General features: G+C 38.5%; 1 protein-coding gene across 1 annotated transcript in view; it reads right to left on the bottom strand.

The window, feature by feature from the left end:
• Positions 1 to 21760, bottom strand: part of Ythdc2 (YTH domain containing 2) — a 50096-nt gene that overhangs the window by 23567 nt on the left and 4769 nt on the right. Inside the window, exons 3-11 of the mRNA XM_013016007.1 lie at positions 21202 to 21292; positions 16311 to 16507; positions 14788 to 14987; positions 11337 to 11503; positions 10164 to 10266; positions 8936 to 9092; positions 5080 to 5187; positions 3401 to 3549; positions 2036 to 2171 (exon numbers count right to left, since the gene is read on the bottom strand). Of these exons, the coding sequence (XP_012871461.1) occupies positions 2036 to 2171; positions 3401 to 3549; positions 5080 to 5187; positions 8936 to 9092; positions 10164 to 10266; positions 11337 to 11503; positions 14788 to 14987; positions 16311 to 16507; positions 21202 to 21292 (1308 nt within the window). The remainder of the gene's footprint in view (positions 1 to 2035; positions 2172 to 3400; positions 3550 to 5079; positions 5188 to 8935; positions 9093 to 10163; positions 10267 to 11336; positions 11504 to 14787; positions 14988 to 16310; positions 16508 to 21201; positions 21293 to 21760) is intronic.

Genomic DNA, 21760 nt, shown 5'->3' with positions numbered 1-21760 from the left:
TCTGAGACTTGCTTCCTTTTATATAAGAGCATATAATCCTTGTGTTGTATCATACAAGGAAATCTGTTACTAAGAAGGATGGAAAGAAAATCTGTTACTAAAACAGGATGGAAAGAAAAAAAAACAAAAAAAACAGGATGGAGTAAGACAGGTGCTGGCAGCTCACACCTGTAATTCTTGATGCTCAAGGAGGCTGAGAACTGGGAATCAAGGTTCAAAGCCAAACAGGCTACAAGGTCCATGGCCCTGAGTTCAAGCCCCATGACTGACAAAGATGGATTTTGTGCCTAGTGTCATAGTAACTAAAAAGGAAAGTAAGAAGGAAAGAATAGGCTAGGAAGGAAGGCGGTAATGAGGGAATCAAAAAGTGTTTGGGCCAGGTTCGTACATGTAATTCTAGCTACTCAGCAGACTGAAATCTGAGGATCAAGGTTTGAAGCCGAAGCAAGAAAGTCTATGAGACTCTTACCTCCAATTATCTACCAAAAGGCCACAAAGCCAGAAGTAGAACTATGGCTCAAGAGTGCCAGTGTAGAGCACAGAAGCCCAGGGATAGCATCCAGGACCTGAATTCAGCCCCAGAACAAGTACCCCTTCCCCCCCCCAAAAAAATGAAGTACTTGTAGCCAAGCGCTAGTGGCTCATGCTTGTAATCCTAGCTACTCAGGATGTTGAGATCTGAGGATCATGGTTCAAAGTCAGCTCAGGCAGTAAACTATGAGATTCTTGTCTCCAATTAACCAAACCAGAAGTGATGCTATGGCTCAAAGTAGCAGATTGCTAGCCTTGAGCAAAAGCGCTCTGGGACAGCACCAAGGCCCTGAGTTCAAGTCCCATGAGTAACAAAAATAAAAAAAAGTTTGTGACATGCCCAGTTTTTACTCACCTAATGACATCTAACTAGAGATTGTCAAATGACATCAGTGAGAAGACTAGGATATTACACACTTAAGAGATCAGGAAAAAAAAACAACAACAATATCCTGCCAAGTGAACCCACAAGTTGTATGCAGGGAAATGGAAAGAACACAGGTCATGTATGAATTTTCAGAAGTAGCAGAAAATGTTTCAAAAAGGAATGGTTAGCAATAATTACAATAATGCTGAAAAGCCTGGATGAGTAAAGTACTCAACATCTCAACTCCAATACTGATTTTCTATGAGCTTTCATAGCCTAGAAGGCTACCAAGTTCTGAAATGCACTCTAGTTATTAATATCAACTAAGAAAATGAGGATAAGTCATAAGTGAAAGCACATTACAGGACATAATGCACTTAGATGTGAATTCGAACATGAGCTCATAAAATTAACTAAAGCCTTTCATTTACTCAATGAGTAATCCTGAGCAAAAGTTATGACCCAATTTTTTCTGTCCAATACTGGGGATGGAATTCAGAACCTCATTCTTGGTAGGCAGGCTCTCATCCACCTGAGCCATCCCCTCAAGTCCTGTGCTTTTACTTCGTTTTTCAGATGGAGTTCCATCCTGATTACCCTGTGCTGTTCTTGGACCACAATACTTCTAAATGTATCCCCTGATAGCAGGGACCACAGGCCTGTGCCACCATGACAAGCTTGTTTTAGGGATGTGGTCTCAAATAACTTTTCCCTGTGTTGGCCCTGAACCTCCTATCTCCACTTCCCAAGTAGCTGGGATTACAGATGTGAACTACCATGCCCAGCCAGATACCCACTGTTTTGCTTCCTTTGACATAATAAATCTCATTGTGAACCCAAGAAATTACTTTCCAAGGAATAGGGTAAGGATATCAGAGCATATAATATACAGAGAGAAATATAATACTCATATGTGTACATGTGTACACAACACAGTATAAAGGCATTTTTGGTAAATAAATGCCATGTATATACAGACCTCATGTAACTATTCTGGAGACCCTAAGTTAACAAATTTAAAATAAGTAATCTAAAAACAAATTACTGGCTGTAAATAAAAACTATAGATGATAATGTTGTTAAACCATACTTCTACCACAAGCAGCAAGAGTAATAAAAAAATTCCAGTAAACTCACCACTAACATTTTCAGTTAAAATAAGGTGGAAGACCTGAGCAAAAGCATCGATGTCTTTATGTAGCCATATGTCAGAGAGACAGGAGTCCATGTCCTTTATTAGCCATGGTTCAAGACAGTTCACATCTTTTTCTGTCTTTTAAAAAGAAAAAAAAATAACAAGATTATGAATTACCAAACTGCGTGCAAAGAATGAAAAACGACCACAAGAAGCACACCCATGCGGCATGGTGTTACTGTATGTCATATGGTGTTCCTGAGTTACAGCAAGAGACGGATTTCATCTAACAAACATTATCATTCACCATACCGTATTGTTCTTACACTCATCTCTTATCTGAGCACAAGCTTGAAAACCAAGAGCTATAACCCAGTCTCAAGCACTGTGCTTCTGAAACCTATTGCTAGATATACCTCCTCTGCTAGCTATGTCAAAAGCAGCATCACCCATCACACCGAGGCCACGTCACACTCCAAGAACACCAGTATCTCTGCTAATAAGGACTAGATTCCTCAGGGCTTGAAAGCCTCCTCAGAGGATACAAAGTGGGCCAGGCCTAAGAACCATAGTTTACACATGGTCACAGGACTCATCATACTCAAATGTGCTTTCTTTATACTGAACAACAATTTTTAAGCATTCTTCTTTTGTAGAGAAACAGGGATAGGATAGTACTGGTATTTTGAACTCAAATGACTGCGCTAGCTGGGCAGACACTCTACATCTTGAGCCACAACTGCAGCCCTTGTCACTCTGGTTATTTCTGAGGTAGGTCTCAGGTTTGGCCTGGTGTTAACCTGGACCACTATCTTATTTAAGCTTCCCATCATACCTGGGATGACAGACACACATACCACCAACGCCCTGGTACTGGTTGAGATGGGGTCTTGAGAATTTGCTGCCTATGCTGGCCCCAAACTACACTCTTTCTGCATTTTGCCTCTCAAACAGCATTGATTACAGGCATGAACCACTAATTATAATTAACTTGTATGCATGAGAACTTTAAAAACTAGTATAAAACTGTAAGCATATCTGTATTATACACTTTCTCATGTTCACAAACTTCTTTAAGAACAAAGGGTTGTATTATTATGTTAACACCAGGGTGTACATAGTTCAGGAATAGAGTGCTTATAAGGTCCTTTCAATACCCAGCCAACAAAATAACAAAAAGAAAAGGCTGTTTTGAAAAATATCCAACAAAATAACAAAAAGAAAAGGCTGTTTTGAAAAATATGTTGTAGTCTTACATAAACTAAGAGAATTACTTTTCAGTTACGAAGTGAACCAATCACCCACTCACAGGTGTGACCATACTATCTTCACTTGAAATATCATCCTGAAGCCAGTTAAGTTCTCACCAACTGACTGAAGACTGCATCACCACCATCATCCAGTACGTCGTACTCTTCAGTCACACTGGGAACGGCTCTCTGCCTTTGAGACTCAGGCTTGAACGTATTCTCCTGTGCCGAGTACCATTCTGTGAGCGTGGTTTGCTGTTTCTCTTCTAAATTGATCAAAAAGGAAAAAAAATAAGATCAGCACCTTCCTTCATAAAATGTATTTCTTTAAAAAATGTAACTGATAGCTTCACTTAAATATGATGTAAAAAAGTTGGTTTTATTCTGTACTTTTATAAACTATGTTGACAGGGCTGGGGGTGTGGTTCGAATAGTAGAGTGCTTGCCTAAGAAGCATAAGGCCCTGAGCTCAAACTCCAGTGCTGTCAAAAAATTAACAGGGGAAAAAAAAAAAAAAAAAAAATATATATATATATATATATATATATATGTATGTATATATAAAGAGTATTTCAATACATTTGTTATAATGAACCTCCTGAAACTGCCTAAAAACATATATTTATTCTTAACTGGTTTCCTTCTAAGCCCAGAATTAAGAGTATTTTTCTCCATATTATATGTCACAATTAAATCAATGACTTATTGTCACATAGTATTTTTAGAAAACTATTCATGAGACTTCAGTCACCATGCAAGTTATTTGATATACACTGTAAATATTGCAAAAGTTTCCAGATCGACAAGTTTCACAATTTCCAAATAGCCAATTCTGCACACCCAGTAAAATGAGCATTGTTCATCACATTTCCAAGTGGAGAATCCAAAGGAACAGCTGTCCAAGGTGATAAAGCAAACAGAGGAATTAAAGTCTGAAGCCAAGTCCAGTGGAAAAGAAAAGGGCTATCGTGTCAGTCATAATAACAGTTGTTTTCATTGGCAAATAATGTCAAACTCAAGTATCAATGCAATCCTATGACAATATTAAGAGTTGGAAAAATATATTGCTCACAGGCTACTTTTTTTTGTGGTTTCTTTTTTTTGGGGGGGGAGGTTGGTCGTGGGCCTGAACTCTGAGCCTGGGTGCTGTCCCTCAGCTTTTCAGCTGTAGACTAGTGCTCTACCACTTGAGCCTCAGCCCCACTTCCAGCTTTTTCTGCTTATGTGGTGCTGAGGAATCAAACCGAGGGCCTCATGCATGCAAGGCAAGCCCTCGACCACTGAGCCACCTTCCCAGTGCTACCTTTTTTTTTTTAACTCAGAGCCTCATTCTTGCTAGGCAGGAGGTCCACCACTTTAGTCACACCATCATTCCCTTTTTCTCTCATTATTTTTTCCAGTAAGGACAGCCTTGACCGCCACTCCCCCACTGACATTTCCTATGCCGCTGGCATGCTGAGTGGGTGCCACCAGCTTCCCTGACACCATTCTTAACCCCGTTGCACACTTCCCATGGCCACCTACAAGTAGTGATTTCTTAAACCGAAGTGAGGCCTGGCTTCAGACACTCTATCTCATCAATTCTGGGATCCACTTTCAATCTCATTCTCCAGATTACAACTTCTGGACACAAACCAGCATCCAATGAGGCAGAGGGGCATAGTTTAACATAGTTTTATACAATTACATGCAAGAGAAAAACATTTTAAAGTATCCTTTTATGTGCCCATTAACATAAAACTTATTTTAAAAAGTCATTTTGACAGTAATTTATATTTCTTTGATAAAAAGCTTACCTCGCTGTTTTTCTTTTTTGTACTTTAACATTTCTTTGTTGGTATATCCAGTCGTTTTTAGAATATCTTCCAGAAACATTTCTTTTACTTCAAATGGTCTTCCTTGTACTAAACAAATTTTAAAACACTATCAATTTGCATTATACAGATAATCGATCCAAAAAATATGAGAATTCCAAGTCTAACAAACTGAGTATAATATCCAAAAGCAAAAGCAATCTGAAAGTTCAAGTGACTCTCATATGGTCCTTCATAAAGAATTCATTTCTAGACACCTATCTCTAAGAGATATGTATGTATATCATCTGCTTATCATGTGTCTGTCATCACATCAGGCAGAAGGAACATAAACGCCAAGCAGAAAGCTCTACCTCCATCTCTTTGAGGCACATTAACATGGGAGACAGACAGGAAACCAATTACACAAAGTACAAAAACAGAGCTATAAAAAAGTCTTATAAAACAGTCTTATGAGAGAGAAATGCAAGACACCAGGACAGAATATATCCTCAAGTAGGAACTGAGGAACAAGAGAAGGAGTAAACTAAACAACTGGCTCTACAGAAAAGTATATGCAGGGAAGAAAACCCAGCATATGCAGACCCTATAGTGGGAAAAAGTATGTGGTCAAGGGGCTAAAAAGCTGGCTAACCCACTTGGAAAAAGGAAGTGGAGAGGAAATCAAAAATTCAAGAGGAGTCCAGAAGAAAGGGTGAACAAATGCAGCAATGGTACTCACTAGACACTACGTTGAAAATGAATTATACAATTTGTATGTGGGGATGGGGAAAAAAAACTGGGAGTGAGGGAAGGGTGCATTGTCCAAAAAGAAATGTACTCTTTACCTGACTTACATAACTACAGCCCCTCTGTACATCACCTTTATAATAATAAAAAAAATTAAGAAGTCCAGAATTATTCAAAGCTTAGGTCATTGTCCTAGATAAAAGGACATTCGGGCTGGGAAGGTGGCTCAGTGGTAGAGCACTTGCCTTGCATGCTCGAGGCCCTGGGTTCGATTCCTCAGCACCACATAAGCAAAAAGAAAAAAGCCAGAAGTGGCGCTGTGGCTCAAGTGGTAGAGCGCTAGCCTTGAGCTGAAGAGCTGAGGGACAGAGCCCAGGCCCAGAGTTCAGGCCCCATGACCGGACCCAAAAAAAAAAAAAAAATTAAAAAAAAAAAGGTAAAAGGACATTCAAAGATTTAAACTTAACAAAGTTCTCAACATTATCAGAATTCTACTTCAGAAAAGATCTCTCTGGCTGCATTGTGGAAAATGGATTTAAAGGTCAGCAGAATGGAATGGAATGAGGTAGGAACTCTTGTGATAATCCAGGTAGTAGAAGCCAACTACTTAAATCAGACTAGAGTAAAAACGAAATAGGTTCTTGAAAAAGGAAGTGAAATACAAAGAATTCAGAAAAGCACCAGTAGGAAAGAATGCTGACGGAGGTGTTGGCTGAAATACTTGCCATCTGGCTTACAAATCCCTAACGGGGCTACCCTGAGGGAGCCAGGAAGGCTAGTAGGAGACACATGTCAGCTAGTGGGAGCTGTGTTTGGTTTTATGCATCTCAAACATGAGGAACCAAAAGTAGCTCTGAATTGGCATAGACTTTCAAGGTGCCGATTGTAACTGCTTAAGCAACTATACAGAGCATGTATAGGTTTGCCCCAGTGACTAGGCCAACAGCAGTAGAATTAACTAAGACAAGCAACTCAAGGAGGAAACCAGGTATTAGGTTTGGAGTATGTCTCAAGGCATTTCGTGTCTATAAGTTACCTAAATCCAAAGCTCTGGAGAACCATCTTCAGCACACCAAAGAAAGAAGCCAAGGGCATGAAGAAGTCTCCAAGCAAACTGACTGCAATTCCAGTAACTAACAGAGTGCAACACAGAGAAGGGAAGATAGAGGGGGTGAAAAACTAAGAAGGGAGAAGGAATGGAGAAAGAAAAGGAAATGGATCAAGGGAAAAACTCAGGACAATACCAACATTTAAATACTACAAAAGAGAGAGAAGGAAGAAAGATGTGGTGATTCTACAGTGCAGAGTAAGATATGCAAGTTGCAGTGCCAAATGAACTGTGGCTCTGAGCATTTCACCAAAGGGGCAAAATAACACTCAACACTGAAGTAAGATTTTTGTCTGAAATTAAAATATGGAGTATGGCAATTAGATCTGAATCAAAGTAATTCTCAGAAGATTGCACAAGTAAACGTCCCAGACACAGCTCAAAAATGGAAAGCATTTCAGTTTTTTGAAAAAAGGAAAATGGCCAAAGCTACAAGAAAAAATCAGGACTGGGGGCATGGCTTAAACAGAGAACATCTGCATAGCAAGCTCAAGGTCTTATTATCATTGCACACACATCAAAAAGAAAATCACTAAGTAACTCAAACTCATCTGTTCTTTTACTGAGCAATTTCACTTTCAGGACTCTACTAGATATAAGAGTATACAAGGATATACATACAAGGATATACATTCAAGATATTCTTAAGCCGGGCGCCAGTGGCTCATACCTGTCACCCCTGCTACTCAGGAGGCTGAGATCTGAGGATGGTGGTTCAAAGCCACCCCAAGCAGCAAAGACCGTGAGACTCTCATCTCCAATAAACTACCAGAAAACCGGAAGTGGCTCTGTGGCTCAAGTGGTAGAGGGTTCATCCTGAGCTGAAGGACTGAGGGACAGCATCCATGCCCAGAGTTCAAAGCCCCACAATTGACCAAAAAATTAAAAATTAAAAATAAATTTAAAAAAAGATATTTTTTTTAATCATCATTTATAGGAGGGGGAAGGGAGAATCTAAAACCAATCAGAGTATCTCAAAATAAAAGGAAATATTAAATAAGTCTTGGTATATACATAGATTATAATAACCAGACAACAGCTTAAAATAAGGAACTAGATCTTACTGAACCAATAAACTGTTTATAACTTATTGTCATGTAAGTAAATCAAACAATAAGTATACACTCAGGGTTTTGTTTTTGTGAATGAGTGTGTGCTGGTCCTAGGGCTTGAACTCAGGGCCTGGGCAGTATCTTTGAGCATTTTCGCTCAAGGCTATCGCTCCACTTCCACTTCTGGCTTTTTAGTGGATAACTGGCAATAGGAGTCTCACCGATTTTCCTGCCTGAAGTGGCTTACGATCATGATCCTCAGATCTCAGCTCCTAAGTAAGTGGAATTACAGGTGTAAGCCACCAGTGACTAGCTATGCTCAGTTTTATACACCGTTTTTTGTAAATATGTATAGATATATTTGCATACATTTACATGACATGGTCAACTAAGAAAGGAAATCTACCATGCTTTTAAAATCATAGCACCAGGAAGATAGGGCATGGAACAGAAAGAGGATAAACACCACTTGAAGTTTTTCTCTATAAATTCTCATTACTATTTCATTAAAATGTATACAACTTGTATAATTTTTAAATAATTTTTTTAAGGATTAGAGGCAAAATCTGGTTCTATTAAAGTGACAGAGCAAATATTAAATGACAGAATACTCAGAAGTAATTGAGAGCAAACATGGAAATATGCTCTATTTTTCAAAAGGACCTCACATTAAAGGGAAGAAGTTGGAAGACAGAATCTAAAGAGGACCCCAGATTAAAATAAAATGTATTTCTTTTTAAGATTAGAGAACTGAATTTACCACACTACACCAAAGGGCTCTGGTGGGAAAGGAGAGGTGGAAAGCAGAGAGAACTAACTGTATCCTTATCTCACAGGACGAAAAGAGATGCCCTCTAGTTCAAAACACTCCCCAACTTCTGCTAGAAAAAAGTAAGACATGCCAAAGTTTACTTCATAAAAAGTAAAGAGATCTGATCATTCTACTTACTATATATCACTGGACAACTTCCAAAATATCTTATAAAGAGATTTACATCCAAGGCAGCACTAGAAAGAATCAGTTTCAAAGTCGGGTGCTTTTGCAACAAATCTCTTAACTTTGTAAGTAAAAAATCACTAAATCGATCCCGTTCATGCACTTCATCCTGAATCAAATAAAACCATGCAACAGTTAAAAGTTATGAATGACAAATCTTTAAAGTAACGGTATGCTAGACTTACACAAGTTCAAATTAAATGTGGACAAAGTTAACTGGTGTTAGGGAAGATACTGTATGATAGACAAGTCAGAATCAAGCATTAACAAATATGCAAAACAAAGTTCTGTCTTTCCTATAGCATGTAAAACTACATGAGCTAGAACAAATTCTAAACAAGTAGAGCTTAATATAGCTTCATTATAAACAAAACTAATTTAAAGACACATATACTGGGCAAGTACAAGCTACTTGGGAGGCTGAGGCAGCAGGATCACCAGTTTGAGACCAGACCAGGAAACCTATTACAAGCTCATCTCAAAAACAAAAAAAATATGGGGCTGGGAAGGTGGCTCAGTGGTAGAGCGCTTGTCTTGCATGCCTGAGGCCCTGGGTTCGATTCCTCAGCACCACATAAGCAAAAAGAAAAAAGCTAGAAGTGGCATTGTGGCTCAAGTGGTAGAGCGCTAGCCTTGAGCTGAAGAGCTGAGAGACAGCACCCAGGCCCAGAGTTCAGGCCCCACGACCGGACCCCCCCCCCCAAAAAAAGTGTGTGTGTGTGTGTATGTGTGTGTGTGTGTACATACTTCTGTTAGCATCGGAAGTCAAGTGCATCTTCTGGCTTAAGTTTCCAACATGTGCTTATTAAAAGCTTATATAATTTTATCTTATTCATCAACATTCATAATCTTATTTAATCAAGAGCTAATTTAGCCAACTTACCATATAAGGAAAATACATATTAAAGGAAAGACTGAGTACCTTTAGAGATGGAAAAAAATAGAACCTTCTACATATAAAATGGATATTTTTCCCATGTCTTATTTTTTCCCCATAAAACTTGAAGAATATTTAATACAAAATATTTATTTCTAGTAGTTACAGACAAAAAATAAGTTGATGAGAATAGGCTGTCCAGAACAATGAATTACTTCTCATTTTGACCCTATTCTAAAATGCAATTAAGGATTTAACTTCAACAATGTGAGCAGCCTGTGGCAAACTCAGGAGCACTCTTACCACAATCACATGGGTCACTGTTGACAAGGTACTGTCCCCGGCCATCAATGTGCGAAGCAGCACCCCATTTGTGCAAAATGTCAGCAGTGTCTTTGGAGAAACCCTTTGTAAGACAACAAACACAGTGCACAATTACCAATCTTCTAGGAGATTAAAAACTGCTTTATCTGCTGGTCTTAGGTGCAGTTTAATAAATATTAGTAATGGTGTGATGGCTTATTAGGAAAGTTATATGAAGGACACAGTTTCTACATGGTAATCTCACAACTTCGTTATGAGTAACTGTCTTATTAACTAAGTAATATACACATTTGAAAAAAGAACTCAGGTTGAAAAACAACCTTAAGTACTTCTTACTTGGGGAAAAGAATGCATCACAAACTAAACCAACTTTCAGAATCACTAATGAAGACAAATAAATAGTATTTGTCAAGAGGTGCCCTGTGTCCTACTGGAGGCTGAGCATTCTTAAGCAGAAGGCCTCAAATCTAAATTATTCAGGAAGTGTTGGGTTTCAGTACGTTTCTGATTATAGATGCTTAATCGGTACAGTTGATACAAGTATCCCAATTTCTGAACACCTCTAAAATCGGATGCACTACTGGTGATAAAGGGACAATATTCAATCTGGATCAATGACGTTAAAATCCAGTCACAAACATTTGAGTTCTTACTATACGCATTAACACCAAACCCATGTTCTAGGTGCCGAATTAGCTTCATTTTGCAGGGGAAACGGAGTCTCAGCAAGGTGAAAAAACTTGTACACATGATCACACTATGAAATGGGGTTTGCACATCTGGTCCAAACAGTTTTTCAAACTATTCAATACCTCACCAAGTTCAGACATGATGTCAACATCCTGGTACAAAGTGATCATTTAATTTTCAACTAACATGCTGGGCACTCATGTATTCCTAGCAACTCAGGAGGCTGACCACTGAGGATCACAGTGTGAAGCCAGACTGGGCAGGAAAGTCTGTGAGACCCCATCTCCAATTAAACATCAAAAGATGCAGAAGGGGAGCTGTGGGTCAAGTGCTAGCCTTGAGTCCAGTCCTAGGACCAGTACAAAATCTTTTTTTTCCTTTTTCAAGTAACATATCCTTAGTTTTTAATGACATGTACATACTGAAGTCTTTTCTGAGCATGAGGAGGAGGACTGCCTTTACCTGCTTTCTAATCGGATCTGATAACCAATTGTTTGACCAATTCTTTCCCTTCTCTCAGCAGCAACTCTTTCAGCCACAGCAATGGCTGCTAATCGTCTTGGCTGTGTACAAAATATGCGGCAGGGGATTCCATTTTTAAAGCAGTCATCTAAGAGGAACTGAGGAATCTGAAATGAAAATTTTAAAATATTACGAAATGCCATGCATTTTTTTCATTGCCAGAGAAATCCAAATGAATCAACTGAGAAACTGTTAGAACCAAAAAAGTTCTCAAATAAACAAAAATTGAGGAAATTTGTTGCCAGTAAATATACCTTGCAGAACCCCTCTGTATGGTATCTTTATAATAAAAAGAAATTTTAAAAAACATATATATGCATTGCAGGAAAATAAAATAGGTCAGAAACTCTGATCTTCAGAAGAAACATAGAACAAGGAATAGATTAATGTAAAAATTTATTTTTCTTTTCCTCAATTGACCTAAGATGTAAGCTTGCTCAGAATAGTGACATATGATTACGTATGTATCCTATGTGTGCATGGCTGTAAGTCATGACATCATGTCCCTGCATGCAGGGACACGGGGGAAGGATCTGTAAGGGTGCTATTATGTAATAAACTCTCACCACCGGTGGAGTGGTGGTGATAGCTGAAGGTAGATAGAACAGATGTGTACTGCAAACCCTGTGTCTGCTGGAAAAAGTAAAAAATAATGAAGAGTATTATCCTACACACCGTAAGCTACATTGAGTAACAAGTGGCATCCTGGAGCTAGCAGAAAGGATGAGCTTAAAGAGGACATGAACAAAAACTCCAAAAACAGACCCAGGTGTAATAAAAACATCACAAATGGAATACTAAATCAGCGGGCAAAGGGTTTTTACATAAAAGATGTATTTCAACAAATACTGACAAAAAATAAAGATTTCTACTTGATATGAATACAATGAAATTCCTAAGAAATGTTTTAAATAAAAGTATTAGAATAGAATATTTATAGGAAAACATTACTTTTAGTGTTCAAGTAGAAAATGCTCTCCTTCCCAAAAACCTTAAAAAAAACTTTAAAAACCTTAAAAAAATGACTAAATAAGAATGTTAAACTACTAAACAAAATACCATAAGAAAAATTTTAAAGATTAGAAATTATTATTATTTTTTTTTGTCAGTCGTGGGGCTTGAACTCTGGGCCTAGGCGCTGTCCCTCAGCTCTTCAGCTCAAGGCGAGTGCTCTACCACTTGAGCCACAGCGCCACTTCCAGTTTTCTGGTGGTTTACTGGAGATAGGAGTCTCACGGTCTCTCCTGCCCGGGCTGGCTTTGAACCGCGATCCTCAAAATATTTAAAAATAATTTCTAAGCCGGGCGCTGGTGGCTCACGCCTGTAATCCTAACTACTCAGGAGGCTGAGATCTGAGGACCGAGGTTCAAAGCCAGCCCCGGCAGGAGAGACCGTGAGACTCCTATCTCCAATAAAACACCAGAAAACCGGAAGTGGCGCTGTAGCTCAAGTGGTAGAGCGCTCGCCTTGGGCTGAAGAGCTGAGGGACAGAGCCCAGGCCCAGAGTTCAAGCCCCATGACCGACAAAAAAAAAAAAAATTAATAGACAATAGACATAGATGCAAAACAAAGTATTCTAAAAAATTAATTCAAAATTATTAAAACAAAAAAAAAGGATATAAATAGGAAACACACACCAGGCATAGTATAGCACACACCTGTACTCCCAGCATTAGCGAAGCTGAGGCAGGAAGATTGTGAATGTGTGTGTATGTGTATGTGTGTGTGGCGTGTGGTGTGTATGTTTTAACTCCTCTGAGCTAGTTTCTTCTTGTTTGAAATACAGGAAGTTCTTAGCTTGCAAAAGTTGCTATGAGCACAATGCCCATCTTGCTCAAGTCTTAAGAGACACAGGAACATTTAATAGTGTTTTAATATATTACTAACTACAATATCCTTAACATGGCATCTGCACTTCTAGAAATTTATCCTCCCAGAAAAGCAAATAAATGGTAGGAAACAAGGAGAGTAAAGTTCCTACTCTGCACCAGGGCAGGTAACATCTGGACACTTCAGTTCTTATTCCTTATCTGTAAAAAGAGAGGATAAAAACCTACTTGTTTTGAGGTTATGAAGAGGCTGGAATAATACAGCCCTTGTAAAACTTAACGCATAGTAAAACTGTCACTTTTTATCATTATGTTTGGGTAAACATGCAGCTATTTTTAAGATGAGGTAAGCCTCTAAATACCGGCATAGAAAAATATCTAATTTTGGCTAGATGAAAAAATAAAAGCAAATGTCATTATCTATGTTTATTACCAGATGCACATATGTGTGCCTGTGTTCTCTTGCTGAAAAGAGAACACAACAATACACACACTTTGTCCCTCAACAACTAAAAAACATATTGCAGGTTTCTAACAATAATTCAGGAAGAGAATTAACAGAATACTAACTCCATTTCTCCCTTCCTATATATGTTCCATGATGTTTTATATAATGAAATGCAAGTATTACTTAATTTCTTAATATTAAAAGCAAAATGCTGCGATTTTTAAATTTTTTATTGCATATTAGAATTTGGTTAACTTTCAGTATTTGAGTGAGTCTTAACGTCAGGTGCTCATTACTACACTATGGGAGGCACTGAATCTACAAGAGACTCAAACTCTGGCTCAGTTACAAATCCCCTTAAACCTTCAGTCATCAGTGTCGGGAAACTGGAATTTGGATGCAAGGCTCCCAAATGCCTCCCTTGACACCAAAGGACTTACAAAGGGCACCTGCCCCTCTGTCTCACTGAAGTACAAATGTGCCAATTAAAAAACAAATAATTAATGGGCTGGGAAGGTGGCTCAGTGGCAGAGTGTTTGCCTTGCATGCATAAGGCCCTGGGTTCAATTCCCCAGCACCACCTAAGCAGAAAAAGCCGGAAGTGGTGCTGTGGCTCAAGTGGTAGAGCGCTAGCCTTGAGCTGAAGAGCTGAGGGACAGCGTCCAGGCCCCACAACTGACAAAAAAAATAAGATAATTTAAAAACAGTTCCTTTCTACAGATTCTTTAAATATACTTCTAATAATAATTTATTTCTGAAATAACCAGTAGAATAACCAGAAATTTTTTAAACACATGTCATAGCCAGGCGCTGGTGGCTTACGCCTATAATCCTAGCTACTCAGGAGGCTGAGATCTGAGGATCATGGTTCAAAGCCCGACCGGGGCAGGAAAGACTGTGAGACTCTTGTCTCCAATAAACCACCAGAAAACTGGAAGTGGCACTGTAGCTCAAGCGGTAGAGCGCTCGCCTTGAGCTAAAGAGCTGAGGGACAGCACCCAAGCCCAGAGTTCAAGCCCCATGAATGACAAACCAAAAAACATGTGTAGCATAACATTGGTGTAAAACTACAAGATGGGACAAATTTTCTTCTTGAAAACAACCAAGAACAAACCTGTGTGGTCTTTCCTGACCCAGTTTCTCCTACAATCAAAACGACTTTATTTTCCTTAATTATGTTAACAATCTCTTCTTGTTTCTCAAACACTGGCAAAGACTGCCTGAATGCATCAAATTCTGATTCTCCTCTTTTTACTGGAACTTGAGGTATGCCATTGTTGAGTCGCCCGCTCGTCTTGCTCATTTCTCTGTTTTCTTTGAAAAGGAATAAAAAAGAAAATATTCATGATTCACAGTGAAAAAGAAGTGCTGAGAACAAAGGTAAGTAGCTTCTATGTAATCCAGTCTACAGTTAGCAAACTTCTCCTACCCACTGTGCACCACAGCATGCACTACAAATGTCACTAGGATTGAATACAAAGCAAACACCTCAAGCATATTCCTTATGCATAGCGAACAAAAGTTAATAATTCAATAACCATTAAAAAGAAAAGTGTTGACAATCTAAATCATTTTTCAGATTTGCTCTAAGTTTCTCTCACTCACAAAAAATTAAAACTTTGAAATAGTAAATAATGTTCATCATACTTAAAATACATTACATACAATGTGAAACAGCATTAAAAAAGTTAACTAAGGTTACACATCATGATTAAATGATTAAACAGAATAACAGAATAATATGTGTAAATACAAGGTTGTAATGCTTAGTGAATTTCCTAATTGAGCATTTTAGCCACATTTAACTAAGCAGGCAGGAAGAAGTTTTTGGTGGTTTTTATTTTTTTTTTAATTCTCTAGACAAATCAGAATGTTTTTCTATGCTTGTATTTAGAACAAGCTCTTCAGAGCGGGAGGATGTAGCTAGGTGATAAAGCACCAGCCTTGCATGCATATGACCCTGAGTTCAATCCTTAGCACCACCAAATAAATACAAGTTAAAAAATAAAAATAAAAACTAGACAAAACAAATTCATTCTCTTCACCATGTATTTGCTACACGACACAGATGCTGGAGCAGTGACCATCAATGAATTTATGACTACCATTTCAATAGGATAAACTTTCTCACTTGGAATTCTTCCAAATAACTTCTTTTTAAAACTATAAATCTGAGAAATTTAATGCACTGACAATTCTGCCCCATCCCTTAGCAGAAGCTAAGCCTCCCCATCAAACTCCGGGTCACTATGGCATCGCAGCAGCATAATTTCAGGAAGCCTAGACTTTGGATCAATCCCAGCTCTGAAGTTCACTGGCTGGTTGAGTGACCTTAAATATTTAACTCCTTTGAGCTACAGTTTCATCATCTTTGAAATTTAGGAAGTTCTGAGCTTGCAAAGGTTGCTATGAGGCCCTTTACAGAGGTCAGCATGTCCCCTAGCTAATAGCTAATTCTATAACGACACTTAAGAGTAAACTTGGCTCAACTCCATGACATGCCTTAACTCTGCATTTTGTTTCATACTTTTCACCACCTTAGTTATTTCTAACAAACTATAAAAACTTTTAGTTTTTAACATCTAAAATGGAAAAGTCATCAAATACAAAATAAGGTAACTCCCAGGGCATACATACCAGCTTCAACTGCAAACACATTTCCTCTTTCTGTTTTAGGCAGAAGTTCAGTACGCTCTTTATTGGTGACAGGAAATCTCTGAATTAAGCTCCTAACAGCGTGTTTTGTGTTATGAGTCAAATTACAGGTCATCACTGCATGAGCTGTTTCTGATCCGTCTTTCTTCTTCACAGTTAGGTATCTATTTGCTCCCTTTCTAAATATTAATAAAAACCATTTATTTACTACAGTCAACTCATTCACATAGACATATACCTACTTAGAAATTATGTCTCAAGCAAAACAATGGGAAAGAAAGATCAAAATGGCTTGAGAAATCCCAAAGAGCTAAGTAAGGACAAATTTGGAGTTCAAGTGGCCACAAGATTATTTTCAATTGAAATTTGAAAATGCTACAAAACAAAAAACAAAAAAAACACTTACCCACAAGTGTTAAGTACCTATTGTTGACAAAAATTTAAACCTAATGAAAATCAGGGAAATTATAAAGTACATGTAATTTTTATGGCATTTGTATTTGTTGCTCATTTCTATAATATGATAATGCCATTCACAAAGGGTAAACATTTAGATGAAACATCACCAGTTAACATATGCTAGGAAGCACAGAGAGGGAAAAATTTGAACAAAAGAACCTAAAAATGATAATGAAATCTGTGGCTGACAGTTCAAATGACTATGTCCCACTGAACGCTTCCAGTATGTGGGAAATGACCTGCTCCCATGAAAACCTGTTGAGAGAAATGAGTAACACAGAAGAAATGCTAACTATATCAATACACATTTTTTTTTGGGGGGGGGGTTCCAGTTGTGAGGCCTGAACTCTGGGCCTGGGTGCTCTCAGCTCTTCAGCTCAAGGCTAGCACTCTACCACTTGAACCACAGTGCTACTTCCAGCTTTTTTCTTTCTGCTTATGTGGTGCTGAGGAATCGAACGTAAGGCCTCATGCACACAAGGCAAGCGCTCTACCACTGAGCCACCTTCCCAGCCCCTCAATACACATTATTTTAATAAAATACAATGTTCACAGCTTCTGGCTCTATCCTTCAATTATAAGGTAATGATGATCTAACACTGTTCAAGAACGTTATTTCCTGGAATTCTGTTTCTTCAACTAATCTTCAACTGACAGTTCCTCTTAGTACTTCTGTAGCTCTAAGAGTATTAGGGAAAATATTACACAGTGAAGTCCCCAAATGGGATGTGGATAAGGCAAAAGGACAGTGATTAGGAGCTCCTGCTCTGAAGGCACACAGGCCTGGGTATGAATCCCAGGCCTAATGCTTAGTAACATGGGACTATAAACAAACTCATAGCTCAGAGCCACCTAGCTCAAGTGATTATTCACATGGTTAAGACTGAATGGACTGCAAGGACTGCAAGAGTGTGCTATAAACAGGAAAAAGCTTGTAATTATAATCAAGGAAAAAAGTCATTCTTAAAAGTTTTAAAAACATTTACCATTTGTGAATGGCACTATCTTATTACAGAATGAGCAACAGAAATACAAATGCCATAAAAATTACATGTACTTTATCATTTCCTTGGTTTTCATTAATATAAATTTTTGCCAACAATTTCGTCTTCTCTTAGAATATTAAACTACAGATTAACCTACACCATTTTGATTAATGATACTTCCAGGTGAGGCTTTCATTTTACCAAGTTTTTTATTTTCCAGAAATCTCTTACTGAATACTACTTTATAATAAAGTGCAAGTTTTCTGTGATCAGGTACTCCTTGAGTGCTTAATGATGATTTTAAAACAATTTTTTTATTAAATTTTAGAACTGTGTGAGTCAAGCGGTAGAGAAGCATACTAGCACACACAGACGTACATTTACACATACACATACACACTTGTACACGCACACTATAAATTTTAACCTAAAAATTTCAGTTACTTCCATAAGAAAATCAACTGTTTTCGAACATGCTTTTCCCAGAGACCTCTCTGCAAGTTCTGAAACTATGCATTACAGTCAATTATTCATCCCTTCATGTGTTGTTCAAAAAATGTGAACTGCAAGAGATATGAAGTATGTTGAAGTAAGTGCTGGATGTAGCCTAATTCAGGAGGCTAGTGTTCATCTACTAATAATTTCTCAACTACCTGGTTACATGATAAAAATATTTTAAATTCTATAATACTACACCCTGGTTTAAAAAAATCCTGTACCTTTCCAATGTATCTACCAGCTACAGAAGGTTTTGCCATATTACACCTTTAGCTAATTTTCTTTCATTCAATGATATGCAGTGTAGTAATTGAGCACCTAAGATACGCCAGACACTACAGAAGAAACTAGAATTAGAAAACTGAGTAAAACACACTCCTTCCTCAATAACATATCAAAATAATGTGTTAAAATGAATGCTTCCTAACACAGATTACATTACCTAACATAAATATAAATAATTCACAAGGCGCCTGTGGCTCACGCAACTCAGGAGGTCAAATATTACTGTCCAAAGCCAGCTTGGGCAGGAAAGTCCTTGAGACTCTTATCTCCAAATAACCACCAAAAAACTGGAAGTGGTGCTGTTGCTCAAAATGGTAGAGCGCTGGCAATGAGCAAAAACTCTCAGGAATAGTACCCAAGTCCCAAGTTCAAGCCCCACATCTGACCAAAAAAGTAAATTCAAAGTTAGCTTTCTGCAAAAACAAAGCATTTGAAAAATCAATGGCTACTAAATAAACACTGTACAAAGTTTGCTCAAAATGAAAAGGAATGAACTAAGAAATCTAAGAAGTCTCTGCCTGAAGATTTTAGGCATGAGGAACTGAGTAAACAAGTGACACTGTTTCCCTCAGTATTTCCTTCCTTCTACCTCACCTCCTGCTCTTCAGTGTTAACTCATTCCCTGAGCTGTTAAGAGTGTTTACTTAGTGTAGATGAGGCCCTGGATTCAATTCTTAGAACTGTAAATACACACACACACACACACTCTCTCTCTTTCTCTCTCTCTCTTTCTCTCTCTGTCTCTCTCTCTCTCTCCACAGTCCTAGCACTCAGGAGGCTGAGACAGGCAAATGGCAAGTTTCAGACCACTTTGGGCTACATGTTGAGATACTGTATTGAAATAAAAGGGTTCTTCAGTTGCCTTTCTTGTCCTGGTACCTTTTCTCTCTCTCTCTCCTTTCTCAGATGTTTCTCCATTCTGGATCACCTTTCAAATGACCATGCTATTGAATAGAAATACAGGTAGTCTGTACAAACAGGGTGCTTTTTTATGAATAATTGCTAGCCATCATAAACAGTGCTATTTAGAATTTAAAACTATCACTTAGCCATAGAAATGACCTAACTACATAGAAGCTTGTTTTCTAACGCAAGCCCCAAACTTCTTATCAGCAACTGAAATTCAAACAGCTCTGAAAACTGGAAATTGTTTTTATTTTTTGGTGTTGGTTATGGGGCTTGAACTTAGGGCCTGGGTGCTGTCCCTAAGCTTTTTCTCTCAAGGCTAGTGTTCTACCACTTTGAGTCACAGCTCCATTTCTCATTTTTTTTTTAAGTCTCACAGACGTTCCTTCCCTGGGCTGGCTTGGAACGGTGCTCCTCAGATCTCAGCTTCCTGAGTAGCTAAGATTACAGATTTGAGTCACCACCAGCACCTGGCTCGGAAGTTATTTTTTTTTATAAGTTTGCAGCAACTCCATGGGCAACAAAACCTGATTAAATTAACATGAGGTTATTAAGTCTTTATGTTGAACCTAGTTAGGAACCTAATTGCTCTTTTAGGATTTACCTAGGTGACAGGCATCTATGCTAAAGTCCAGTTTCAGCCAGTATAATAGGCATTCATGGAGCTGGGAAGGTGGCTCAGTGGTAGAGAGCTTGCCTTGCATGCCTGAGGCCCTGGGTTCGATTCCTCAGCACCACATAAGCAAAAAGAAAAAAGCCACAAGTGGTGCTGTGGCTCAAGCGGTAGAGTGCTAGCCTTGAGCTGAAGAGCTGAGGGACAGAGCCCAGGCCCAGAGTTCAGGCCCCACAACGGACCAAAAAAAAAAAAAACAATAGGCATTCATATGCAAGACCTTATTACCTTGTAATCCACTCTTCGAAGACATGTTTTGATCAAAAACAAAAATAATGTGCTCAATCAACTTCAACTTTTAAACTATCTTTTCCTCACATCTTAAAATCTCACCTTGAAGGGGTTCAGAGAATGCCTCCAAGATGTGTACTCTTCCCATTAGAGCTATTTTGAACTAAAGAAAAATGTGAAAAAGCAGACAGAGAAAGAGCTCTCATCCTTCCGCTCCAGGCCAAAACAGCAGGCTGATGCTTAGTCACAGAGACATCTGCTAGATAAACCCTCAGGGAACCAGAGAAGCCAGCAAGGCAAAACTTGTTAAAACCACCTTTATCTTCTAGCAGTGTAACTAAGCAATTACAAGCTCCATGGCCTTTATGTTTTTCAAGAGTAGATGCTCTATAAAACAAGGTTGAATTCATCTTCACTGGCCTCCCTCGGCTTATATGCAATGCACCTTTTACAAACATTTTCCTCTCGTTAATCTGTCTTGTATCAGAGTCAAAGTTTCAAAAAGGAAACTGTACTTCCTTCTCCCCTTCCCTAGAAAGAGGTGAAAAGAAAAAAGAAATAACTCAGGCCTTGGTAAAGACCTGAGTTTATCTATACACACTGTAATTTAAAATGCAGAGCTAAATGGGGAATAACTAAATGTACTAAGTCACATGTATCCTTCTCTTGGTAAATGCATCTTCCCTTGAGGATGAGTGTGGTGGTGCACACCTGTAATGCACCAGCAGGCTGGAGCCGGCAGATTGTAAGCTCCAGCATGTGCCATACAGGCAGACAATCTCTAAAACAAAATAAAGAAAAATTATTTTTAAAATAACTAGAGATATCAGCTTACCCTTTACTCTTAGAGACCAAACCAAGAGACTGACTCAACCGATGAATAAAGGCTCTTTCAGTACTAGTCAAAGAAGAGGGAAATTCCATTTCTACATGGGGGAAAAGAAGAGTAATATCATTAGTGGACAATTTTCTTTTTTTTAATCTTATTTTTTTGGGGGTCCGGTCATGGGGCCTGAACTCTGGGCCTGGGCACTGTCCCTCAGCTCTTCAGCTCAAGGCTAGCGCTCTACCACTTGAGCCACCTTCCCAGCCCTAGTGGACAATTTTCTTGCAAGTAAAGCAAATATAAATACAAAACATGTAACCTATATGCGTATATAAGCAATCAAACTTATACTTTAACGTTAATAACTACCCAGTGGCTAACAAAATTCATATTCGTTTTGTAAACTATGTATTAAACCTAAAAAGGACGCTAATTTCACCAAAGATGATTCTTCTCATTTGTCCTGGACTCTTAAGTCCTGCATTAAGGCGAGTGAGCAAATGGGGACAGACAGACTGGGTCCGGTCCCACACACCCCCACCCCGGGCCCGACCCCAGCTACGACCCC

Source organism: Dipodomys ordii, unplaced genomic scaffold (genome assembly GCF_000151885.1).
Source record: "Dipodomys ordii isolate 6190 unplaced genomic scaffold, Dord_2.0 Scaffold29, whole genome shotgun sequence".
NCBI classification, from domain to species: domain Eukaryota; kingdom Metazoa; phylum Chordata; class Mammalia; order Rodentia; family Heteromyidae; genus Dipodomys; species Dipodomys ordii.
This window is presented reverse-complemented; position numbering and strand designations above follow the sequence as displayed.